General features: G+C 42.8%; 1 protein-coding gene and 1 long non-coding RNA gene across 3 annotated transcripts in view; one reads left to right on the top strand and one right to left on the bottom strand.

The window, feature by feature from the left end:
* LOC106570327 (lysophosphatidylcholine acyltransferase 1) overlaps positions 1 to 20250 on the top strand; it is a 39816-nt gene that overhangs the window by 10885 nt on the left and 8681 nt on the right. For both annotated transcript variants that reach the window (XM_014142524.3, XM_045694815.2), the window contains 10 exons: positions 4573 to 4712; positions 5481 to 5695; positions 7489 to 7601; positions 7717 to 7777; positions 16157 to 16215; positions 16952 to 16986; positions 17850 to 17904; positions 18055 to 18137; positions 18288 to 18413; positions 19798 to 19951. In XM_014142524.3, coding sequence (XP_013997999.1) covers positions 4573 to 4712; positions 5481 to 5695; positions 7489 to 7601; positions 7717 to 7777; positions 16157 to 16215; positions 16952 to 16986; positions 17850 to 17904; positions 18055 to 18137; positions 18288 to 18413; positions 19798 to 19951 — 1041 coding nt within the window. The remainder of the gene's footprint in view (positions 1 to 4572; positions 4713 to 5480; positions 5696 to 7488; positions 7602 to 7716; positions 7778 to 16156; positions 16216 to 16951; positions 16987 to 17849; positions 17905 to 18054; positions 18138 to 18287; positions 18414 to 19797; positions 19952 to 20250) is intronic.
* Positions 15965 to 20250, bottom strand: part of LOC123726799 (uncharacterized) — a 14020-nt gene continuing 9734 nt past the window's right edge. Inside the window, exon 2 of the long non-coding RNA XR_006758946.2 lies at positions 15965 to 16435. This is a non-coding gene — a long non-coding RNA (uncharacterized LOC123726799). The remainder of the gene's footprint in view (positions 16436 to 20250) is intronic.

The following is a 20250-nucleotide window of genomic DNA, read 5'->3' as shown; positions in this document are numbered from 1 at the left end:
GAACAAGCATGGGAAACAGTGTTTAAACCCTTTACAATGAAGATCTGTGAAGTTATTTGGATTTTTATGAATTATCTGTGAAAGACAGGGTCCTGAGAAAGGGAGGTTTCTTTTTTGCTGAGTTTATATATCTCTCCATTGATTCTTGAAGAATATAACTTATAAATGCGTCATGAGCTTAGTTCAACTGTCACACTCCATGAGAACCCAAAATATAAGCTTGTTTTTCTCCAATGTTTGTAAACATTTAAATGTAAACAAACACTGTATAGCCTCATAACATGGTTAAAACAATACTTTTGATATCATGGATGGTCAGTCCTTGCATCCATAGCTCTGTCTATTAATCTGAGAGTGGTTACATTTATCCCTGCCCATCCCTCAGTTTATTACCAAAACAGAGGCGGGTGACCGTTTTGTTATTGTTTCATCTGTGGATTTGCCCTTTAAACAGCTGCGTATCAAGATATCTAAATGTCACCAACTAAAAGGTAAACAATAGGCCTACAGCAAATGCAGCATATTGCATTTATTTTTCACATGTAAATAGCACTTTTCACTAGTGCTTATAGCATGCTATTCCAAGAGCGCAACGTTTATTTTTCAACTCGAATCAATGAGCCCAATCAGTCCTCCATGACAACAAAATCATAAATAGCCATTTGCTTTACAAACTGTTTTCCAGCGACTGAATTTTGAAATATTGCGATATGCATGGCTCAGACTGTACTTTCCACTGACAGTCGCAACTCAATAATCATCTATTTGGTATTTGCAGCGTGCGCTGCCCAAGTTGTGCGCGGGCTGCCTTTCCTTCAGACTAGGCAATGCAATTTAAAACAATCCATGATGTATTCTTTTTTTAAGTGTAATGGAAGCTAATGATCCTCTGTGGCCAAGTCATGCTTTAGTAGCCTATTTTGAATTATTTATTTATTTATTTCTGTATAGACAGGAGTGGCTAATTAGGCTATATAATTTTTATAATTTAATTAAATTTACTTAGGGAGAGCTTAGCTTCCCCTAGCTTTATGGACGCACCGCCTATGTCAATCTACTATCCCCAATAGTAGAAAAGTTTACCTATTCTATTGGTCAGCTTGTCAAGAAAGAAATAGCCCAGACTCTGGGACAGTTTTATTTATTTTTGAACCTTTATTTAACTAGGCAAGTCAGTTAAGAACAAATTATTATTATAATGACTGCCTAGGAACAGTGGGTTAACTGTCTTGTCCAGGGGCAGAACGACAGATTTTTACCTTGGCAACTCGGGGATTCGATCTAGCAACGTTTCGGTTAGTGGCCCAACACTCTAACCACTAGACTACCTACCTTTCCACAGTTGTGGGACGATAGATCCCAAATTCATACAGCCAGTACACCTAGGTACATAAACTCCTTTAAAAAAGCAATGAATCTGATGCAATAGATCAGGACGTTTAGCTTAATATGTTGTTATAACCATTTTTTTCTTAACATTATTAGGGTGGCAATGTGCACAAGGCAGTAGGGTACGCACAAGGCAGTAGGGTACCACAAATGTTTTTGCTACCAGACAATGAAAGAAAGTTGAAAACCAATAGAACATGAGAGAAATAGATTACTGGTTTCAATGGCATATGGAAGTCTTTATAAAACAATAGGTTACTGGTTTCAATGGCATATGGAAGTCTTTATAAAACAATAGGTTACTGGTTTCAATGGCATATGGAAGTCTGTAGAAAGTAAATTCCTCCACGGATATGGCCGGATTTTGCCTTGGCTACTTTTAAACAAGGAAAGAGAAGAGAAGCAATACATAGTCCCCTGGGAGAGGAAAGGAGACCACATCATTGTAATGAAGGGAGGCAGAGATGGAAATATAATTATAGAGAGATAAGATGTACAATATGGAGAACAACACACTACTGTAACACCCAGTAGGAGAGGGAAGAGAGATCTCTAGAGATAGATGGGATCTGAAATGACAGTGTTGGCTGTCTGGGGCAGTGAGTAGTCTTCCTCCTCTACTTTAGTAAAAATACTTTAAAGTACTACTTAAGTTGTTTTTTTACATTTATTTAACCTGGTAAGTTGACTGAGAACATGTTCTCATTTACAGACCTGGGGAGAGGAAGGGGATGAATGAGCCAATTGAAAGCTGGGGATGATTAGGTGACCATGTAAATTTAGCCAGGACACCGGGGTTAACACCCCTACGACAAGTGCCATGGGATCTTTAATGACCTCAGAGAGACAGCACACCCGTTTAACATCCCATCCAAAAGACAGCACCCTACACAGGGCAGTGTCCCCAATCACTGTGCTGGGGCGTTTGGATATGTTTTAGACCAGAGGAAAGAGTGCCTCCTACTGGCTCTCCAACACCACTTCCAGCCGCTTCTGGTCTCCCCATCCAGGGACTGACCAGGACCAACCCTGCTTAGCTTCAGAAGCAAGCCAGCAGTGGGATGCAGGGTGGTATGCTGCTGGCTACTTGACTACATATCTTTTTGACAGCTTTTACTCCACTACATTCCTTCTGAAAATAATGTACTTTTTACTCCATACATTTTTCCTGACACCGAAAAGTACTAGTTATGTTTCGAATGCTTAGCAGGACAGAAAAATTGGCCAATTCACACACTTATAAAGAGAACATCTCTACTGCCTCTGATCTGGTGGAATCCCTAAACACAATTGCTTATTTTGTAAATTATGTTGGAGTGGCTATCTGTGGAATGAGAAATTATTTATACTTTTGATGCTTAAGTATATTTAAAACCAAATACTTTTAGACTTTTACTCAAGTAGTTTTTAATGGGTGACTTTCACTTTTACTTGAGTCATTTTCTATTAAGGTATCTTTACTTTTACAATTGGGTACTTTTCCCACCTCTGGCTGTGACATTTTGACCCTGTTATTAGGAGTGATGACATGACCCTGACACACACACACACACACACACACACACACACACACACACACACACACACACACACACACGCAAGATGACCATATTCCCTGCAAGTGATGACGGGTCAATAGTTATCAGCGTTGATCTCAGATGATGCTTCGACCTTTGACCTTAATGAACTTTTTTGTTCTGTATGAGCTAATGTATGCATCGACCATGATTGCGCTAACATAAGGAGCGTAGAGTGAACAAGGAGAAAAAGAGGAGGGATCACTAGCTGTTTGTCATTGCTGGATGGTTGATGATTAAAGGCAAGCCCGAGCCTCTACTCGGAGCCGTTCCTGATGGGTCAATCTAATTTTCTAGCTCTCTTCCACATCCTCACACTGCTCATCCGTAGACCAGCACTGACCACTCTGGGGAAAACATACTTTAATGTTTACATACTGTTTTACCCACTTCATATGTACAGTGAGGGGGAAAAAGTAATTGATCCCCTGCTGATTTTGTACGTTTGCCCACTGACAAAGAAATGATCAGTCTATAATTTTAATGGTAGGTTTATTTGGACAGTGAGAGACAGAATAACAACAAAAAAATCCAGAAAACCGCATGTCAAAAATGTTATAAAATGATTTGCATTTTAATGAGGGAAATAAGTATTCGACCCCTCTGTAAAACATGACTTAGTACTTGGTGGCAAAACCCTTGTTGGCAATAACAGAGGTCAGATGTTTCTTGTAGTTGGCCACCAGGTTTGCACACATCTCAGGAGGGATTTTGTCCCACTCCTCTTTGCAAATCTTCTCCAAGTCAATAAGGTTTCGAGGCTGATATTTGGCAACTCGAACCTTCAGCTCCCTCCACAGATTTTCTATGGGATTAAGGTCTGGAGACTGGCTAGGCCACTCCAGGACCTTAATGTGCTTCTTCTTGAGCCACTCCTTTGTTGCCTTGGCCGTGTGTTTTGGGTCATTGTCATGCTGGAATACCCATCCACGACCCATTTTCAATGCCTTGGCTGAGGGAAGGAGGTTCTCACTGAAGATTTGATGGTACATGGCCCTGTCCATCGTCCCTTTGATGCAGTGAAGTTGTCCTGTCCCCTTAGCAGAAAAACACCCCCAAAGCATAGTGTTTCCACCTCCATGTTTGAAGGTGGGGATGGTGTTCTTGGGGTCATAGGCAGCATTCCTCCTCCTCCAAACATGGCGAGTTGAGTTGATGCCAAAGAGCTCCATTTTGCTTAATTTTATTTATTTTTTATAAAAAACTGATATCACATTTACGTACTCATTCAGACCCTTTATATTCCGCACTCTGACATTGCTCGTTCTGATATTTCTTTATTTTTATTTTTGAAAGTTGTGTGTTTTGTATTGTTAGGTATACTGCACTTTTGGAGCTAGAACATCTGCAAAATATGTGTACGCAACAGATACAATTAGATTTTATTTCATACAAGGGTCAGAAAACGTGTAGCCCCAAGGCAAAGCTATAGTAGTTTTACTTGTTTTCACAAAAAGAGATGCTTGTCCTGACCTGTGTGGTGTGGGCCAATCGCTTAAATGTGATCATTTGTACCCCTCTATTTCCCTCTTTCTCTCTGTAATTTTATGGATGAATGCATGACCATTTGCTTTAGTCTCTTTCTCTCTCCACCCCCCTCTCTCAGATCGGTGTGATGACGGTGACTGTGTTCCCAGTGCGGCTGTTCTTTGCAGTGCTCCTCATGTTGCTGGCCTGGCCCTTTGCCTTCGCTGCCGCTCTGGGACGATCTGAACTGGCTGTGGAGACTGAGACCTGGTGGAGGAGGTACGCCTGTCACTGTGTGTCAGTGTGAGTGAGCGAGTGACAGGAAAAACATTAGGAATACCTGCTCTTTCCATGAGACTGGCCAGGTGAAAGTTATGAATCGGTGTAGATGAAGGAGAGGAGACAGGTTAAAGAAGGATTGTTAAGCCTTGAGACATGAATTGTTTGTGTGCCATTCAGAGGGTGAATGGGCTGGATAAAATATTGAAGTTCCTTTTGAATGGGGTATGGTAGTAGGTGCCAGACGCACCAGTTTGACTATGTCAAGAACTGCAATGCTGCTGGGTTTTTCATGCTCAACAGTTTCCCGTGTGTATCAAGAATGGTCCACCATCCAAAGGACATCCAGCCAACTTGACACAACTGTGGGAAGCATTGGAGTCAACATGGGCCAGCATTCCAGTGGAATGCTTCGACGGTGGTGTAACTCAATATAATGTTTTGTACACTCGGTGTATAAAATGAATGACACACCTGATAATGACAAATGTGGAATATTTGTAGAAGGTTTGGATACGATTGACATTGCCAGGGCAAACACACACACACACACACACACACACACACACACACACACACACACACACACACACACACACACACACACACACACACACACACACACACACACACACACACACACACACACACACGCGCGCGCGCGCAACAGGACGTAATTGCAAACAAGTCTTAAATGTACTTACCTGTATAAATAAAAGTTAAATAGAAAATAAACACACACGCCCTCAATCAGTCTCTCTCCTACAGGATCTGTGACATCGCCCTGAGGGGGATCATGCGTGCCATGTGGTTCTGTGGAGGGTTCCATTGGGTGACGGTGAAAGGGGAACCGGCCCCGCCCTCGCAGGCGCCCATCCTCACCCTGGCCCCTCACTCGTCCTACTTCGACGCCATCCCCGTCACCATGACCATGGCCTCTATCGTCATGAAGACCGAGAGCAAGAACATCCCCGTCTGGGGCAGTGAGTAGAAGTCCTCATTTTCATCTCTCTCATCTTCATTAAATACCACTGTCTTCCTCACCTCTCTTTTTCCTTCTCTCTGCCTCTTCCTGATTTGTCAGGCCTTTTCAGTCTGTCTCACTGTCTAGGGAAGTGTGTACTCTAGTTGTGATCTTCATTCTCTCTCTCTGGTTCCACAGTCTTCCTCATCTCTCTCTCTTTCCCAGTCTGTTGATCTTCATTCTCTCTCTCTGGTACCGCAGTCTTCCTCAATTCTCTCTGAGTGTGTCTCAAAATGCATACTACCGTGCTCCAAACACGCAAATTGGAGTGTGGGAGGGTCAGAGTATGAGTCCAAATGAAAGTATGCAAAACGGGGCATGGAGGGCACTTCTCGAATGCATACTCCGTTTGTACATATTGTGAAGCATGCATCGATGCACAAGCTTCAACGGAAGGTATGCAAAGAAATATGACGCAACCACTTTAAAAATTATGTGAAATTTGTTGAAATCAATGGTGGCCATTATTTGAGCGGAAGCGAGAGAAAATTCACTCCAACTTGGCAATGAAATGTTACCTATTCACATCTCATATGTTGCCTGACTACAATATTTTATCTTGATACGTTAATAAATACATGCTGTTAATTTTGGCCTATTTACCTGCCTACGTACTGTAGATCGCAAGCCCATAATAGGTCAATAGGGCTAGCTACTACTGTTAGCTAACCAGATAGCCACAAAGAATAGTTAGCTAGCTACCCACGAATCTATTACATATTATTCGTTTTAGGTCATTTTTGCCTCTTAAACTATCTGGTAAGCTATATTGTTACAATTCACATTTAGCTAGCTGATAGTTATGAAGTAAAACGGTTGCCTTGTGTATATCTTCTTTCGTCTCTATTGCCATTGTCCTGGCTGAAAGACCGTTCAGTGAATGGGTATGTCCCATGTCCATACTAAGTCAATAGGGCAAACTGGAAAGCTAGCTAGCTACGAAGAATTGGTAGTTACCCACAAAAAACTTTACATCTACCTTGCATAACATTAGTTTTAGGACATTTTTGCCTGTTTAATTAACTAGCTAGCTGCCTAATTACAGTTCACATATCTAGCTTATAACTATGAAGTAAAGCGTTTGGTTTGTGTACATCTTGTATCGTCTATGGTTGCCATTGCCCTGGCTGGAAGAAGGTTCAGCGAATGCAGAGTTGCAGTGTGAGGATACTACAGTTCGGGGAGGTACAGCGTGAGGTAATACAGTTGGGGGAGGTGCAGCGTGAGGTAATACAGTTGGGGGAGGTGCAGCGTGAGGTAATACAGTAGGGGGAGTGTGACTGCTTCTCGAATGTATTGTTTTATGCGTTCTCCACACCCTCAACCTCACAAGAATGTCCTCAAGAGAAGGTTGTCGGAGAATGTGCTCGGAGCATGAGAGTGTGGAGCACGGTAGTATGCATACTGAGAAACCCCCTCAGTCTCCGTCAGGGGCGGTGAGAACCATAGTCTTCTGATAGATAGTGACTGTTGTGTGTTAGTGAGGTTATCAGAGTGGACATGACAGTTGGAGAGAGGAACAGTATGAGGTGGTGAGACCAGGTGTTAATGATGACCATATTGTCATTATATTGTCATTATCACATTATTATACTTATAATGATATTATGCTGTGCTAATCATTCATCTCTATCATTCCTCTTTCCCTCCCTTTCTCTTTATCTCCATCTTTCTCTCTCCCCCTTCCCCCACCTCCCCCTCTCTCCCCAATGTCTTTCCCTCATCCCCTTCTGTCTCTCCCTGCCCCACCAGCTCTGATAAAGTTCATAAGGCCAGTGTTCGTGTCGCGGTCGGACCAGGATTCTCGCAAGAAGACGGTTGAGGAGATCAAACGCAGAGCCCACGCTGGAGGGGAGTGGCCTCAGGTAACGTGAAGACCAACCTTCCTCAATCTTGGAAGTCAAATTCAATGTACTGTGTATTTAGATAAGTACCCGTGTGTGTGTGTGTGTGTGTGTGTGTGTGTGTGTGTGTTTGCAGATAATGATATTTCCAGAGGGGACGTGTACCAACAGATCCTGCCTCATCACATTCAAGCCTGGTATGTGTTCTTTATGCTGACCAGGTCCTCATCTGTCTGTCTGTGTCGCTCGCTGTGTTACTCTCTCTCGCTGTGTGTGTGTGTGTCTGTCTCGCTCGCCCTCTCTCATTGCTAATGTTTGCATTAAAGAGTCTCAGTGGGGTTTGAAAATCGCACCCCTTGTGCCTGTCACTGTGTATGTGAGTCTTGAATGCGCACTTCCATGTGTGTGTATTTCAGTTCAGTGTGTGTGTGTCTCTGTTCAGTGTGTGTGTGTCTCTGTTCAGTGTGTGTGTGTCTCTGTTCAGCGTGTCTTTGTTCAGCGTGTATGTGTCTCTGTTCAGTGTGTGCGTGTCTCTGTTCAGCGTGTGCGTGTCTCTGTTCAGCGTGTGCGTGTCTCTGTTCAGCGTGTGCGTGTCTCTGTTCAGCGTGTGCGTGTCTCTGTTCAGTGTGTGCGTGTCTCTGTTCAGTGTGTGCGTGTCTCTGTTCAGTGTGTGCGTGTCTCTGTTCAGTGTGTGCGTGTCTCTGTTCAGTGTGTGTGTCTCTGTTCAGCGTGTCTCTGTTCAGTGTGTGTGTTTCTGTTCAGCGTGTCTCTGTTCAGTGTGTGCGTGTCTCTGTTCAGTGTGTGCGTGTCTCTGTTCAGCGTGTCTCTGTTCAGTGTGTGCGTGTCTCTGTTCAGTGTGTGCGTGTCTCTGTTCAGTGTGTGTGTGTCTCTGTTCAGCGTGTCTCTGTTCAGCGTGTGCGTGTCTCTGTTCAGTGTGTGCGTGTCTCTGTTCAGTGTGTGCGTGTCTCTGTTCAGTGTGTGCGTGTCTCTGTTCAGTGTGTGCGTGTCTCTGTTCAGTGTGTGCGTGTCTCTGTTCAGTGTGTGCGTGTCTCTGTTCAGTGTGTGCGTGTTTCTGTTCAGCGTGTGTGTGTGTGTCTCTGTTCAGCGTGTGTGTGCGTGTCTCTGTTCAGCGTGTGTGTGCGTGTCTCTGTTCAGCGTGTGTGTGCGTGTCTCTGTTCAGCGTGTGTGTGCGTGTCTCTGTTCAGCGTGTGTGTGCGTGTCTCTGTTCAGCGTGTGTGTGCGTGTCTCTGTTCAGCGTGTGTGTGCGTGTCTCTGTTCAGCGTGTGTGTGCGTGTCTCTGTTCAGCGTGTGTGTGCGTGTCTCTGTTCAGTGTGTGTGTGCGTGTCTCTGTTCAGCGTGTGTGTGCGTGTCTCTGTTCAGCGTGTGTGTGCGTGTCTCTGTTCAGCGTGTGTGTGCGTGTCTCTGTTCAGCGTGTGTGTGCGTGTCTCTGTTCAGCGTGTGTGTGCGTGTCTCTGTTCAGCGTGTGTGTGCGTGTCTCTGTTCAGCGTGTGTGTGTGTGTCTCTGTTCAGCGTGTGTGTGTGTGTGTGTCTCTGTTCAGCGTGTGTGTGTGTGTGTGTCTCTGTTAAGCGTGTGTGTGTGTCTGTGTCTCTGTTCAGCGTGTGTGTGTGTGTGTGTCTCTGTTCAGCGTGTGTGTGTCTCTGTTCAGCGTGTGTGTGTGTGTGTCTCTGTTCAGCGTGTGTGTGTGTGTGTCTCTGTTCAGTGTGTGTGTGTCTCTGTTCAGCGTTTGTGTGTCTCTGTTCAGCGTGTGTGTGTCTCTGTTCAGCGTGTGTGTGTGTGTCTCTGTTCAGCGTGTGTGTGTGTGTCTCTGTTCAGCGTGTGCGTCTCTGTTCAGCGTGTGCGTCTCTGTTCAGCGTGTGCGTCTCTGTTCAGCGTGTGCGTCTCTGTTCAGCGTGTGCGTCTCTGTTCAGCGTGCGCGTCTCTGTTCAGCGTGCGTGTCTCTGTTCAGCGTGCGTGTCTCTGTTCAGCGTGCGTGTCTCTGTTCAGCGTGCGTGTCTCTGTTCAGCGTGCGTGTCTCTGTTCAGCGTGTGCGTGTCTCTGTTCAGCGTGTGCGTGTCTCTGTTCAGCGTGCGCGTGTCTCTGTTCAGCGTGCGCGTGTCTCTGTTCAGCGTGCGCGTGTCTCTGTTCAGTGTGTGTGTGTGTCTCTGTTCAGTGTGTGTGTGTGTGTGTGTCTCTGTTCAGCGTGTGTGTGTTGTGGCTTTGTGTGTGTGTTCCCACTAGTGACCCCTCTTCATTGTAGCTGTCCCCACAGAGTAATCCCTTCTGTTCTACCCCTGTGTCACTGTCCTGTCCCCATAAGCCGTGCTTTTCTAAACCTGTCTCACCCTGTTCAGTTAAGCTACATTCTGGAAAACGAAAAACAACAAAATGGTGTCCTCGCCATTTGGGATGGTATACAGCTGAGAGATGGGGCGAGGGAAATGTAACCACAGAAATTCATAGACAGGGCTCCAGATGCAAGGAAAGGCATACATTGTTGTTTGTAAACAATGGAGTAACTTTCTTATATTTTGAACTATGACAAGGTAAATAGTTATATATTAGGAATTTAACTGACCAAATCTCAGACTGGAGCTGTAAATCCCTGTTTATCTAAGCGTGTTCCCGTCTGTGTAGTGTTGCCCCTTCAAACCCAGCTGTTAGTTTAACTCTGGGTTGTTAGTGTCTCTGTCCAAATCCATTTGTATTTATACAGCACATTTCAGAAATGCAATACAATGTTCTTCAGGAAAAAACAAATAAAAACAATGAAAATAAAATGAAATATTTAAGTAAGAGGATAAAAAAACTAAAGAATAACAGTAAAATCTGAACAACTAAAAAGCACCCTAAGGAAAAGCAAAGCTAAAAAGGTGTGTTTTTTTTAAAGATCTTTTAAATATGTCCACAGTTTCAGTCTCCCTCAGGTTCTCTGGCAGGCTATTCCTGAGGCTGGGGGCATAGTAACTAAAGGCTGTCTCTCCATGCCTCTTGGTCCCCCTCAGGTTCTCTGGCAGGCTATTCCTGAGGCTGGGGGCATAGTAACTAAAGGCTGTCTCTCCATGCCTCTTGGTCCCCCTCAGGTTCTCTGGCAGGCTATTCCTGAGGCTGGGGGCATAGTAACTAAAGGCTGTCTCTCCATGCCTCTTGGTCCCCCTCAGGTTCTCTGGCAGGCTATTCCTGAGGCTGGGGGCATAGTAACTAAAGGCTGTCTCTCCATGCCTCTTGGTCCCCCTCAGGTTCTCTGGCAGGCTATTCCTGAGGCTGGGGGCATAGTAACTAAAGGCTGCCTCTCCATGCCTCTTGGTTCTAGGCTTTGGGATAGTTATAAGGCCAGTTCCAGAGGATCTGAGGGACCTACTGGGTACATAACTTAAAAGCATGTCTGACATGTATTGGGGTGCACAATCATGGATTGATTTAAAAACCAATAGAATAAAACACCTCGTTTTTTTTTACCTGGTGTTTTACCTTTATTGCCCGTGAATTAAAATGTGAGGCCAAATTCTCTCACTGTACTTTGGCTCCAACAATAAGTATCTCGATCTTGTCTGGATTTAGCTGTCCAATGTCTCTCTTGTTTAGTCCTCTCACTGGCTCTCTGCCAAACAGCCCTGGCATACAGTATGTCTTAATCATATCTTCCCTTTTCACTTTTGTCTGATCTTCTCTTTCTTTCCTGAATTCCCTCATGTCTTCCTCTCTGCTGTACTAAAATGTCAATCTCACACTGACCTTCACATGCATATGCCCCTCTCTCCCCCTCTTTCTCTATCCCCTCTTTCTTTCTCTTGCCCCCTCTCTCCTCTCTCTCCCTCTCATACCTCCTCATCCCTCTCTCTCTCTCCATACTCCTACATAATCATCCAGTCATAACTCCTACAGTATCCTAGTGGTAATGGTCCCATTTAGAGGTTGACCGATTATGATTTTTCAATGCCGATACTGATTATTGGAGGACCAAAAAAAGCCGATACCGATTAATCGGTCGATTTTTATTTTTTATTTGTAATAATGACAATTACAACAATACTGAATGAACACTTATTTTAACTTAATATAATACATAAATACTATCAATTTAGCCTCAAATAAATAATGAAACATGTTCAATTTGGTTTAAATAATTCAAAAACAAAGTGTTGGAGAAGAAAGTAAAAGTGCAATATGTGCCATGTAAAAAAGCTAACGTTTAAGTTCCTTGCTTAGAACATGAGAACATATGAAAGCTGGTGGTTCCTTTTAACATGAGTCTTTAATATTCCCAGGTAAGAAGTTTTAGGTTGTAGTTATTATAGGAATTATAGGACTATTTCTCTCTCTATACGATTTGTATTTCATATACCTTTGACTATTGGATGTTCTTATAGGCACTTTAGTATTGCCAGTGTAACAGTATAGCTTCCATCCCTCTCCTCGCTCCTACCTGGGCTCAAACCAGGAACACATCGACAACAGCCACCCTCGAAGCAGTGTTACCCATGCAGAGCAAGGGGAACAACTACTCCAAGTCTCAGAGCGAGTGACGTTTGAAACGCTATTAGCGCGCACCCGGCTAACTGGCTAGCCATTTCACATCGGTTACACCAGTCTAATCTTGGGGGTTGATAGGCTTGAAGTCATAAACAGCGCAATGCTTGACGAATTGCGAAGGGCTGCTGGCAAAACGCACGAAAGTGCTGTTTGAATGAATGCTTACGAGCCTGCTGATGCCTACCACCGCTCAGTCAGACTGCTCTATCAAATCATAGACTTAATTATCATATAATAAACACACAAATACGAGCCTTAGGTCATTAATATGGTCGAATCCGGAAACTATCATCTCGAAAACAAAACGTTTATTTTTTCGGTGAAATATGGAACCGTTCCGTATTTTATCTAACGGGTGGCATACCTAAGTCTAAATATTCCTGTTACATTGCACAACCTTAATAATCATAATTACGTAAAATTCTGGCAAATTAGTTTGCAACGAGCCAGGCGGCCCAAACTGTTGCATATACCCTGACTCTGCGCGCAATGAACGCAAGAGAACTGACACAATTTCACCTGGTTAATATTGCCTGCTAACCTGGATTTCTTTTAGCTAAATATGCAGGTTTAAATATATACTCTTCTGTGTATTAATTTTAAGAAAGGCATTGATGTTTATGGTTAGGTACAATCGTGCAACGATTGTGCTTTTTTCGCAAATGTGCTTTTGTTAAATCATCCCCTGTTTGGCGAAGTCGGCTGTCTTTGTTAGGAAGAAATAGTCTTCACAGTTCGCAACGAGCCAGGCGGCCCAAACTGCTGCATATACCCTGACTCTGTTGCAGAGGTGACACATTTTCCCTAGTTAAAAGAAATTAATGTTAGCAGGCAATATTAACTAAATATGCAGGTTTAAAAATATATACTTGTGTATTGATTTTAAGAAAGACATTGATGTTTATGGTTAGGTACACGGAGCATTGACAGTCCTTTTTCGCAAATGCGCACCGCATTGATTATATGCAACGCAGGACAGGCTAGATAAACTAGTAATATCATCAACCATGTGTAGTTAACTAGTGATTATGATTGATTGATTGTTTTTTATAAGATAAGTTTAATGCTAGCTAGCAACTTACCTTGGCTTCTTACTGCATTCGCGTAACAGGCAGGCTCCTCGTGGAGTGCAATTTAAAGCAGGTGGTTAGAGCATTGGACTAGTTAACCGTAAGGTTGCAAGATTGAATCCCCAAGCTGACAAGGTAAAAATCTGTCGTTCTGCCCCTGAACAAGGCAGTTAACCCACCGTTCCTAGGCCGTCATTGAAAATAAGAATGTGTTCTTAACTGACTTGCCTAGTTAAAAAAAAAAAAAAAAATACATTATTAAACAAAATCGGCAAATCGGTGGCCAAAAATACCGATTACCGATTGTTATGAAAACTTGAAATCGCCCCTAATTAATCGGCCATTCCAATTAATCGGTCGACCTCTAGTCCCATTGCACCCAGAGGTCAGGGTAGTCTCCAGCAGTTTCACGTCCAGGCTGTACTACTGTATAACACTAACCATTAACACAGGATTTTGACATTGTGTGACCTCAGGGGGAAGGTTGTCAGTCATCTTACACACACACACACACACACACACACACACACACACAGAAGGTTGTCAGAATGTCAGTCATCCACCGAGTGTGAATTAGGCTTGGGCGTTGTCCAGATTGTCATACCTTCATACCAACCTTATGCCATCCCAGGTTATTCGGTAATAGCGGCACTGTTTTCAAACCCCACTGAGTCTATAATGTGAAAGTTAGCAATGCTAACAAGTACATGTAGAATCCCATGGCGAATCTAGCTAGCAAACATTTAGTTGTGAATTCCATACTGTAACTACGTCACCTGGCTCATGTTGCACAATAGTGAGTGACTCCCAAGGCTCCAGTCTCTTAATGTTGTGTGCTTGTAAACACACATCAGGTGACTGGGGTCTACCGCTAAGCTTCATTACGAACAGTTATGTGACAGGTGAAATGGCACAAGTAAGTTGACTGCAGGTATTTATACTGAACAAAAATATAAACGCAACATGCTAAAAATGTAATGATTTTACTGAGTTACAGTTCTTATAAGAAATCAGTCAATTGAAATAAATTCATTAGTCCCTAATATTTGGATTTCACATGACTGGGCAGGGGCGCAGCATAGGCTAACCCACTGGGGAGACAGGCTAACCCACTGGGGAGACAGGCTAACCCACTGGGGAGACAGGCTAACCCACTGGGGAGACAGGCTAACCCACTGGGGAGACAGGTCTAGCAAATTGCACACTCCCTCAACTTGAGACATCTGTGGCATTGTGTTGTGTGACAAAACTGCACATTTTAGTGGCTTTTTATTGTCCTAAGGCTGTTGTTTCGACCCTCTTCCTCCTACTGCTGCTGGCCTTTGCAGAGTCTGCTTTTCAGCTCCTGCTGTAATGCTACGAATAGGCTACCATTTGGAGTGCCGATTTATCTTACCATTTCTACCGATCTGCATGCCAGTTATTCTTTTTATGTGCACATTTTCGTGGAACAGTTTTCTTTTCATTTATAATAGTCTTCGTATCTCAAAATTATTATCATGTAGTTAATCAAAATTCTCAAAGTAACTTCTATTGCCATTGCCAACTATATAAAAATAGCCTACATAAGGCCAACAAATAACATTGCAGCCTGCAGGTAGAAAATATCTTGATTAAATTTTTTTTTTTTATATAAATCACATTGGCTACGCATGGCCTGTCTGCAAGGAGCTTGAAACATTGCGTTATTTATTAACTTGGTCCAGCCTGAAGCTAGCACTAGCAAACTTGCAACATTGTGTAACATTTTCTGGGCCCTCAGTTTCCTGCTCCAGTCAGCTCCAGACAGACATAGCTGTAGGCTATTTGCGAAAGGGATAAGAAATAATCAGGTAGGCTTATTTTATGACGTTTCCACTGGATCAGAGCATGACCATTCTTTTTCTTTTCACGGTGAGTGGTTGAAAGATTTTTCAACTAGGCTGAGTTGAGGAACTAATGTCATGTAAGAACAGACTTTGTTTACTTGCTGTTTGAGGTGAAGAATTTATTACTTTGAGAAGTTCCACGGTGGTGGTGCATTAAGACAATCAGAAATACTATCAGATCCCCAATTGGGCACATTTTTATAGGCCTACATTTGTGTGCAGGCCAGGTGGCCTCGGCCTACTTCTATGTATAATCAGGTGTGCGTCCTTACTCAACATTGACAGGAGCGCTACAAACAAACGACAATGAATTGATTGACAACTCCTAAATGGAATGAAATAAACCAAAACTTGTTCCTCACAAATGTAGCCTAGGTTGTGTGGTCCCCTCGACAATGAGAAAGGTTAAAGAATATAAGAATGTATTGAATGCATTAACAGAAATGGCCGGAACAAAACATTAGAAATGATGGGAATGAACGGTAAATGCACTATTGGTGATAATGGTGAGCCAACCCCGCGGCCTCAGCAATGGATTAGTCCACTGAGACAGGCGGGAATCAGACCGGTGTCTCATATGCCATAAAAACCTATATCTTTTAGACCGCTCGGCCCACCAACAGCCTAGTGACCAAACAATTGACCAGTCGACTAAATAGGGTCAGCTCTATATTGTCCCCAGCACAAGGTGCACCTGTGTAGTGATCATGCTGTTTAATCAGCTTCTTGATATGCCACACCTGTCAGGTGGATGGATTATTTTGGAAAAGGAGAAATCCATTTGTGCATTACATTTGAGAGAAATAAGCTTTGTATGCATTTGGAAAATTTCGGAGATCTTTTATTTCAGTTCATGAAACATCGTACTTATGCTTTACATGTTGCGTTTTATATATATTTTTCAGTATACTTAAGTACCTAGAAATATTCACATTTATTTAAAAAATGATAGTTACAACAGTATTGAAAAACCATCCCGTGGCTATTTCCAAGTAACCGGTATACGGTATATATGGGAGAGTATGAATATGCTCACATAGACACACACACACACAAATACGCACAGACACACACTCGAGCTCACTCAGTAACATTTCTCTCTCTCAGGGGCCTTCATTCCAGCAGTTCCAGTCCAACCAGTAGTCCTACGTTACCCCAACAAAATGGTAAGCATACAACTACTCTCCTTCCCTCCCTCTTCTCCTCCAAACCACCCTCTCTCCATTCCCACTTTCCTTTCCATATCTTTCCTTCCCCTCTCCCTCCCTTCGTCTGTTGACAGATTCTCTCTTCTCAAGGCGTGAGTCAGTCTGTGTCCGTTTTGAGTGGCTTCATAATCGTGCGGAGTGATATTTCATCTCTACAATGTCGTCCTCTCCTCTTGACCTGCAATAGCACAAAATAACTGAAAGTCAAAGCAAGTCTCAAATAGAAGATGCCCCAAGTTGCTTTCACTTGTACATAGTTTTCAGACCATTGTAGACAAAGGAGAGGGGAAAGGAAGCCTCTGTAGAGTATTGAGATGCAACCTCTGTGTAGGCGCCAGTCCTGCTGTGTGTCACTCATTTAGGCCATGAGCACACTGTGGTTTTGTGTTCGAGTATTTCGGATGGAGCCAATGCTTTTTCAATGGGAGTTTTCTGTTGACAGATGAATGACAACAGACTGTCTGACAAATGGTCTGTCTTTAGACAGATAAAACGCGTCAGAACTCGTCTGAAAATAGTTGGCTTGAGTTTTTGACGGACAAAAACAGACAATGATGTACGTCGTACGATTTGATCCCTATTCATGCGTCTGTGTCTCTGGCCCACAGAGGAGAGGAAGCCAGTGGAAAGTATTCAGATGCAGCCTCTGTGTAGGCCCCATTCTTGCTGTGTAACTAATTTCCTCTTCCGACAGGATACGATCACGTGGACATGGCAAGGCCCTGGAGCGTGAGTATCTCTTCCTCATTATTTTCATCTCTCTGTCTCTTGGTCTCTCTGTCTCTTAGGGTGTTTTCACATATAGGCCTCTTTAAAAGAACTGATCTCAGTCCTCTTTAAAGTGAACTCAGTTTCTTTGTATTCATACTGCCCTTGCCTTTGAATGAGGACTCAACTCTTTAGCCAGTTCGCTTCACCTATTTTGTGGACAGAGTCCTCTTTGCATTCACATTGCTATGTTTAGAAAGGAACCAAGATCTTTTCCCAACATGTACTCTGTTTTTACAAAGTACAGGAGCAGCCATTCAATCAGAATGCGTTATCGGACAGCTAGATATACTTCCAGTACTTATATTTTGGAAGCTAATAGATTGCATTTTGGTAAAATATGAGACATAATAATTGTAATCAGAAGATACTATTAACATGTAAATTTGATTGGTAACAAAATAAATAGCAATAGAATAACTGCAGATAAAACCCTTTTTTTATATACCCAAGGTAGGCTACTGCCCCTTTAGGAGCTAGAATAGACGTTGTAGCCTGTGTTGTAATTCTCACCAAATAGGTTTTCTTCTCACACTATTACAACACTTCATCAATAAACAGTTGATGAAGCTCTCTTAGCCTATAGATCACACATTGCAAACAAAAGCTCCACACATTTTGGGATTTCTGTGCGTCCTTGACAATCACTCATCAATATTCAAAAGCGGCACACAACTGGCGAGATGTTTTAGATTGGACGAGAATGTTGTGTTTTTAGGCCTGTGGTTAATCTTCACAATATCCGCGTGCGCAACTTCTCTCATCACCCCTCCCCCTTTTTTCTTTCTGAATCAACTGATTACTCTCTCTCGCTTTCCACTCAGGTTTGAGATACTGTGGCTGACACTGTGCCAGTTTCACAACCCCATAGAGATTGAGGTAACGGTTCTTTTTTAAAGGTGGACTCAGCAAATATGACCCCATTGGTACATAGTGGGGCGTCTTATTGCGTGCGGACGTCCAATCTCTCTTGAAGAAAGAGAAATGGAAGATGGGCAGGTGATAACAATGAGTTTTTCTTCCATGCAGTACCTGCCTCTCTACACTCCTTCTGAGGAAGAGAAGAACAACCCTGCTCTGTTCGCCAATAATGTCAGAAGCATCATGGCCAAGTTAGTTGTGTGTGTGTGTGTGGCCTCCCCAGGTTGCATCGTTTACATCTGGCTATCTGTGTCTTATACTTCTCTAAATGCCTGCAACATATACAGTATATCTGACATGTCAGGGGGTGGGTCCTGACTGCTCTCTCCGTGCTCTGATAGGGCCCTGGAGCTGCCCATCACAGACCTGTCGTTTGATGACTGCCAGCTGAGCCTAGCAAAGGGCCCAATGCGTGTCCCTAGCAACAGCAGCCTACTGCAGTTCAATAGACTAGCGCGAAGGCTCGGGTGAGTTGGGATTTGCTTTACTATTGGTTGTTAAGCGTTATTACAGGTCCTTAATAGTTTTTAAAAACAGAATTGTTTTGCTGATGTAACAAAACGTTGATGTTGAATGAATAAGAACATTTCAAAATTTTATAAATGTTTATTCTAAAATCGTACATTCTGTTTTTGTTTAGGTGTCTGACTGGGTAGGTAGGGGATGAGTGATCTCTTGTACCTCGTTTTGTGACATTTTAAGGGTGTCATACTGGGGAAATAATACTGGATTTACTGGGAAATACTACGACTAATATTGCTGGGTTTACAGGGAAATACTACGACTAATATTGCTGGGTTTACTGGGAAATACTACGACTAATATTACTGGGTTTACTGGGAAATACTACGACTAATATTACTGGGTTTACTGGGAAATACTACGACTAATATTACTGGGTTTACTGGGAAATACTACGACTAATATTACTGGGTTTACTGGGAAATACTACGACTAATATTGCTGGGTTTACTGGGAAATACTATGACTAATATTGCTGGGTTTACTGGGAAATACTACGACTAATATTACTGGGTTTACTGGGAAATACTACGACTAATATTACTGGGAAATACTACGACTAATATTACTGGATTTACTGGGAAATACTACGACTAATATTACTGGGTTTACTCGTCGAACTGGGAAATCCTACAGGGTTTACTGATAATACTGGGAAATACTACTGAAATTAAACTGGACATATTGATAATACTGGGGTTATGCTACTGAAATACTACTGGGTTTAGTTATAATAGTGGGTAATACTACTGAAATGCTAGTGGGTTTACTAGGAAATACTACTGGGTTTACTGATAATACTGGGAAATAGTACTAAGGAAAATGGCAGATCTATGTCAAAGGAATATGTTGAATAGCTTCAGATACTAGAAAGTATAGTATTTCAAATTATTTGAGATGTACTTGATTTTTCCATTTAAATCTGTGGTTTTCAAACTTTTTCAGCGGGGACCCCATTTTTGGCGCCAGAAATTCTTCCCACCCCAAATCTAATGACACATCCTTAAAACCGGTACATTTTTATTTTCACAGCAACAAATAACCTTCAATTCATTACATTCTCATCTCTCCTATCAACATTAAGACAACCAATACATACATTTACTCAATCAAATTTCAAATTATTTCTCAATAAAGTTTGTATATTGTCCCATAAAATAATCTGTACTGGTTCCCAATTTTTATATATATATTTAATTTGGTGACCCCACTGCAATACTTGCGCCCAGACTTTGAATACCGCTGCATTAAATGGACAAAACCAAGCTTCTAGCCACAAGCCTGGACAGTAGGAAATGTATTTCTTAACCATGTATTTTCTATGTGCAGGCTGAGAGCGGGGACGACAGATACTGTGTTAGAGCAGCAGGCTAGCAAAGCCAGGAAACTTTGGGGATACAGACTGGGATTGGGGGACTTTGCTCATTACCTCGACCTACCTGTGACAGACATGCTCACAGAGTTACACAGCCTCTTCAACCAGGTAGGTATCTAACACACAGTGTATAACTCACATAGTTTCCAACACACTGATTTTATTCAGTCAATCAATCAAATTAGGAGAAATAAATAACCATTAGTGTTCTTTTCTTGCTCTCTCCCTTACTCCCTCTCTCTCTCTCTCTCTCTCTCTCTTACTCCCGCTCTCTCTCTCTCTCCCTTACTCTCTCTCTCCCTCTCTCTCCCTTACTCCCCCTCTCTCTCTCTCTCTCCCTCTCTCCCTCTCTCTCCCTCTCTCCCTCTCTCTCCCTTACTCCCTCTCTCCCTCTCTCTCCCTTACTC

Source organism: Salmo salar, chromosome 14, assembly GCF_965601325.2.
Source record: "Salmo salar chromosome 14, fSalSal1, whole genome shotgun sequence".
Lineage (NCBI taxonomy): Eukaryota > Metazoa > Chordata > Actinopteri > Salmoniformes > Salmonidae > Salmo > Salmo salar.
This window is presented reverse-complemented; position numbering and strand designations above follow the sequence as displayed.